The sequence below is a fragment of the Eurypyga helias genome, unplaced genomic scaffold, assembly GCF_000690775.1.
Source record: "Eurypyga helias isolate BGI_N326 unplaced genomic scaffold, ASM69077v1 scaffold19781, whole genome shotgun sequence".
Lineage (NCBI taxonomy): Eukaryota > Metazoa > Chordata > Aves > Eurypygiformes > Eurypygidae > Eurypyga > Eurypyga helias.
In genome coordinates this window covers 28,478-34,901 of record NW_010230397.1, presented here as the reverse complement: position 1 = coordinate 34,901, position 6,424 = coordinate 28,478, and the positions used below count along the sequence as shown (strand labels likewise).

At 40.5% G+C, this 6,424-nt stretch overlaps 1 protein-coding gene across 1 annotated transcript; it reads left to right on the top strand.

The window, feature by feature from the left end:
• The first annotated feature begins 4,184 nt into the window (after window positions 1-4,184).
• On the top strand, window positions 4,185-5,318 carry LOC104516414 (neuropeptide Y receptor type 4-like). Its single transcript, XM_010160728.1, has one exon. It carries the CDS (start codon window positions 4,185-4,187, stop codon window positions 5,316-5,318), a length of 1,134 nt encoding a protein of 377 aa, XP_010159030.1.
• Window positions 5,319-6,424: the final 1,106 nt, after the last annotated feature.

Here is a 6,424-nt window from a genome sequence, read left to right as displayed (position 1 = left end):
CATTCTCTTGACACCCACCCTTTAGATATTTATAAGCACTGATGAGATGCCCGAAGTCTTTTGGACTGAAAGGAGCAAACACGGCTTCAGCAACTAGTTCAGTTCTGAGCTAGATAAATAATGGCTTCTAAGTACCAGATAATGAACCCAAACAGTGCAAACTTTTTTTTTCTTTGTCTTATGTCTGATATGGAAATTGATCCACACTGTCCATCACTAATACGGAGACTGGGTTGATTACAGGGAAGGGATAATCATGATTAGCTTTGCAAGGATGACTCACCCTTTCCCAGTGAGCACATAGAGCACAGCATCAGTAGTAGTCCCTTGCTTTATCCTGCATCTAGGAAAACAGTTTTTATAGAGGTTGTCATAGGATGTCTTCAAGTCCAGAGGTCTCACAGAAGGGCAGTCATGCATTAACTGCTTGGGGCTGCTTATTGTTTAGCAGTTTCCTTGAAACACACTGAAGGTTTCATTTTCTTCCCTGATCCATTCCTGCAGAATTCCCTTTGAGGAATTTTTCTGGGACATACAGGAAGGCCTCCTGAGGCGAGACATTCAAGCTGACCAGTGATCGTTGGTTTCTTTTCGAGACAACGTGAGCAACTTTGTAAGTTACTTCAGAAGGCGGTGCTGTTCAGGAAGACAAACCCTTCAGACCTTTCCTGTGCTTCTTTCTTGATTCCAACACAGATAGCAGAGTGATGAATGTCTATAAAAGACATAAGCAGTATATTTAACTTACACTAAGATTCAATCTGAATGCTCCTTCTCATTTTCCTTCTGTATCCTATTAATTTGCTACAGACTTTTTAGAGTAACTATCCCATGCTGCATCAATTACAGAAGAAATCCCTAGCTTTTTGAGCATGTTAGCTTTTGTTACTGACCTCCTTCCTGAAGTTCATTAAGGGCTATGAACAGGATTATTCTTTCCTCTTTAAAACAAACCAAGCAAACAAAAACAATCTAACTCCCCCCCACCCCCCGCCCCTCAGCAAACTGATTTAGGAGGCATGCATCTTACTCATACAAGCCAAGTAAGTATTGCTTCATTTTCTGGAGAGAGAAACTGATTTTTTTAACCCAAAAAGTTTTTGCTATATTTTGCTGAGTAATCAACAGATCTTCAACACAGCGAGAGGATAACACCCCTGTTCCCAGTGCGTCGGTGAGTTAGTATATTAGCTAACATTTGATGCAGATGTCTAAACAGAACATGTGCACATTGCTTACTACTGGCTCTTAATTTAGACAGAACTGAATGGCAGTCAAACACCTTGAGATAACACAGCATTTGGCAGTGACTAACTTTGAGTATCTGCCATCCAAGGATACCATAATAGGAGACACAAGTATAAGGTCACCACAACATTTATTTTTCTAGAACTGCTTTTTATGTTATGGTTGCTGGAATAAGAGATGCAGAGAACTATGGACCTAGGTGATCTAGGCTCTGACTTTTCCCAAGACATCAGGTTAGCGGACAGTTTTAAGTACTGCATAGTGCAGCACAGGTTCCCTTGAGACACTGGAGAAATCATGTGTCACCTCCTTCTCTCAGTCCTCTTACCTGTGATAAGAAGGTGATAATTCCTTATTTACCCCTGGGCAGTACCATGAGAATGAACATCCAGGAAGTATTTAACAGTCACCTTGTGGGAGACACCTGAAATACAAGATATTAAAAGAGAGGGAGCTCCTAACCCAACAAAATGCATTGCAGAGCCTTCAGAGATGCTCTTTATTCCCACCACGTTTGCTATCTGCGACAAACACACAGCCATGCTCTGTCTTTGGCATTCCTCTTGGGAACATGCCCCTTAAAGCTGTGGGACCTAGCTTCTGCTTTTCAGGTGGCTTCATTACTTTTTTTTTTTTGCTTTAACATTATTAGTTGTCCTCACTGACACCTCAAGATGTCCAAAAGTGTCTGGGACCCTTGAGAGGGTGTACTGTGGGGCACAGATTTTTGTAATAACTCAGCACAAATTTTTCAAGCAACAAGAGAACTACACGTTTGTTGTCAAGAATACTGTAGATAAGGACACTAGGTTGGGACTGTACTAGAAAGCTCTTGTGTTCATGTACAGCTGAGTCTGTTTGTCCTGTCCAAATGCCAAGACTGAGCTCCTATTGGAGGCTGCTGATCCCTTTGCTCTGGTTCTTTTGCAGATATCCACTGGCCAGCAATTATTAAAACCTAAAGGGCTGGTTGATGGTTTTTCATTCCATATCCATTTTCACTCTATTTTCACACTGAAACAGACCACCATACCCTCCCTTTATGTGACCATGCAACTCATACATCAGCATTGCCTCTTTTAGTTCCAGAAAATGTTCACATGGGTTGAGCAACAATGCAAAAGCGAGTGGACAGAAAGTAATATCTACATCCACAATTTGGAAAATTTCCTTTATCCTCTTTAATTAAAATTTAAACTACTGAGAAAATGAAAGAACAAGAGGAAGCGAAGGTTACTGTATTTTACTTGTGTGACTGTCTTGCTTGTCTCAGACAGACAGATACAGATAGATGACAGATAGGTATAGATGGATACAGATAGATAAATCAACAGGTGTAGCAAAGCAACAAAAGAATTGACTATACTAATTTTTGCTGATCAAGCAAAACAACGATCCCAAAACATCTTTTTATTTCCTGTACACTATTGCTTTCATTAGTTCCTGAGAGGCAACATCTCAAGAAGCGTACAGTACAATTTTTAAGGAGAAAGACATGGAAAGAAGAATTGTAATGTGGTGGATGTTTTTTTTGTACAGTACTGGTTAATTTATGCATGCAGTTGCTCAGCAGTAAATGCTACTCAAAGTGATAAGCTCACTATATCATTTTATTTATGTATTCATATCTTGACCACGTGTTTTTCTGAGGCTCAGAAATTTTTCACAGCCCCACAAAATTGTTTGAGTGGCATTTTATTGCTGAGGAGTCATGCAATGGGTAAACAGTGTCATTCCCAGAGTATTTATTTACTTTTCACTTGACAAGCCTTTGTACAGCGTGTAACTGCCTCTGGCCTGAGGAGAACTCCCAGCAGAGACAGATTTTTCTTTTTTTCAGTTGCTGAACATAAAGGACTTGGAGTCCATAAGACCCCACTGAAAATCCCAGCTCAGGGCCTGCAGCAGTGGCTGAGAAGCAGACCCATCTGCCTATGCAGAAACAGTATCCAGGAGTTAGCACATACTATTACAACACTTAAATTCTCTTGGTTTAAAAAACAATAACAACAAAACCCCCACAAACAAACAAACAAAAAAAGCCCACATAAAATTTAGGCTGAGAGAGGGTCAACAAGAAGCTTCTCATAAGGAATCAAGAGAGGTTGTCAAAATCACCCACTGTTAAAGTCAAAATCAGGAGACTGGACTACATTTCTGATAAACCCTGTGACAGCCACATTGCCCATCCAGAGGGAGATATCAGTGCTTCATGGGCACCGGAGTTCATGCAGAATGGGGAAGCAGAGAATTTGGATTGCAGTTCCCATGACCTATCACAGCTGTGTAGAAGCTGGAAAATGTTGAAATGATTTTAAATTATTTTAGACTTTTTTCAAAATTGTCCCACTTAATCCCTCTTGAGGATATGAGCCTGAATTTTTTCATGGTGATTGCCTAAAAAAAATGTGTGTTCTGGCTGCAATCACAAATACGTTTCACAGATTAACTCACATAAGATATTTTAGTGTTCGCTTTACGCACCTAATATGCCTTACTTTTTACAATGATGTTTAGCTCAACTGAAGGTAAATGCAGCCCCACAATGTGTCTTCTGCTCAGTTTTGGATCAGAAGAACCTTGTAAAACCAAAGTTACACACAATTAAACACAGCCATCATTCAACAGAGTTGCACAGACTTCCATACCACAGCTTAGCAAAGGGTTCCATTTTATGATCTAATAAACTATATAAAAGGGAGTTGCAGGATATACAAAGAATCCCTGGCATTTTCTTTCCTGTATCACTGCTGCTTCCCCAACTCTTTTGCCTAATTTCTTGTATCATAACTAAGCAATCTTTTTTCCTTTCCTCTGCAGATATACCCAGATCTTCCACAGCCAAACAGAACAGATAAAACCTTTTTCAGGCTGGCTCAAGAAGACTCAGATTCTGTTTGACTGCCACCTTTTTGGAGAAATATTTTGAGTTCAAGATGAATAAGACAAGGGTTGTTAATGATGGTTTTCCTTTCCTGAACAGTAAGAACTGGAGCTCAAACCGAAGCTTTCCCATACACATCTCTAATCAATGCAGGAATATAACTGATCTTACTGTCTTTCTGGCCACCTCTTACAGCTTGGAGACTGTCCTAGGCATTTTGGGAAACCTCTGTCTGATTGCTGTCATTGCCAGGCAGAAGGAAAAGGCCAATGTCACCAACATCCTAATTTCCAATTTAATAATTTCAGACTTGTTTATGTGTCTTGTCTGTCTGCCTTTCACCATTGTTTACACCATGATGGACTACTGGATATTTGGGGAAGTTATGTGCAAAATGACCTCTTTCACTCAGTGCACATCTGTGACAGTATCAATTCTTTCCCTTGTTCTTATTGCTCTGGAAAGACACCAACTCATCATAAATCCAACCGGCTGGAGGCCAAGTATCTCCCAAGCCTATCTAGGAATTGGAGTAATTTGGACTTTAGCATGTCTTATGTCCCTGCCCTTTCTGACCACATCCATCTTGTCTAATGATTTGTATGAGCAGCTCTCACACATCATGAATTTTTCTACTGACAAGGCCATATGCATCGACTCATGGCCTTCTGAGCAACACAGACTTATCTACACTACTACTTTACTGCTCTTGCAATATTGTATCCCACTGTTCTTCATTATACTTTGCTACCTGCGTATCTACTTACGTCTACAGAAGAGAAAGGACATGTTTGAGAAGAGTGAATACACCAACCGAGCAGTTCAGCTGAGAAGGATAAATATTTTGTTAGCATCCATGGTTGCTGCTTTTGCTGTCTGTTGGCTACCGCTGCATGTTTTCAACACCATTGTGGACTGGAATTACAAAATCATTTCACCTTGCCACCACAATTTGATCTTCTCATTGTGCCATCTGGTAGCTATGGCTTCCACTTGTGTCAACCCTGTTATCTATGGTTTCCTAAACAGCAACTTCAAAAAAGAAGTGAAGTCACTCATTCTGAGCTGCCAACATAATTCAGTAACTGCATCAATGGAAGAATACGATCATTTGCCTTTATCCACCATGCAGACAGAAATCTCCAAGGGTTCACTGATGTTGAATGGTAGACATAATTCTATCTAGCTAGCGGAAAACATTTCAGAGGGATGCACTGACACTACACACTGATTTTTACCTGTAGGTATAAAAAGGAACTAGTGATGTCATAGCTGGGATGTGAACAGTAGCTCATTACTGCCTGATGTTTGGAAGAAAAGGAAGATTGTAAATGTATACAGTAGTTCCTATGGTGTAGAAGTTGTTCATGTCATTGAGATGGTACCTATACTGAGGAGACTAGGGTGATGCATACACATTTGCCCTAACAGATCAGAAACTGAGCTGTGGCTGCACACAGACTGACATCAGCTAAGGTCACATCTCCATCATGGCTGGGGTAGGAACCCAGGCTTCCACGTTCAGAACTGCATGCTGCCAAAAGATGCATTAGAGAAGATTCTCTCATTTTTTCAGTATTAGTAAGATTTTTACGCACAGCTGACACACCAGTGAAACAGAGGTACATAAATATATAATTTTTTGTGCTCTACCAGCTCTCACAGCCTGCTAGGTAACTAATCTTTCAGCAGATCTAGTTCACATCCAACAACTGGATGCTTGTATGAAACCTCTCTGTCATATAGGCTTGGGACAAGTGATTTCCTCTGCAAGTAGGTACACAGAACAATGACCCTGGTACAAAAGACAAGTTACTTATTGAGGGATGGTGGCAAATGAAAATGTCACACAGCGGATTAAACTCTTCAAATGCATTGAGGTGACACAGAGCACTATGTTTAAGGAAATGAAAAACAGTTGTAGAACTACATGGAAACTAGTCTGGTTGACTTCACAATTCCTGCTGCTGCCAAACATAAAGCTCTGCAATGCTAAAACTTCATGCCATGATGGTACAAGGCAGCTGGATTACTGGAGTTGTTCTAAGCCATTGTTAGAACCCTGTTCAAACCCTTCTGCTTCAGTAGCTCCTTGGTACTTTAATTGCCAAGTCTCTCATTCAGAAGGTCAGAAGAGGCATGAAAGCATGTGTAGAAACCTTGTATTTTCCAAGTGGGTATGCTCCTAAAGAAGTAAGCATATGGATGGAAGCTTGCAGTTTCCTGTTAAAATAAAACCAGATATTGGATACCAGTCCCACTCACTGGCATCTGCAACAGAGATGAAGCTGA

What these genes read in the sequence shown, in the direction of transcription:
- LOC104516414 (XM_010160728.1), top strand. Translation starts at nt 4,185, where the DNA reads ATGAATAAGACAAGGGTTGTTAATGATGGTTTTCCTTTCCTGAACAGT.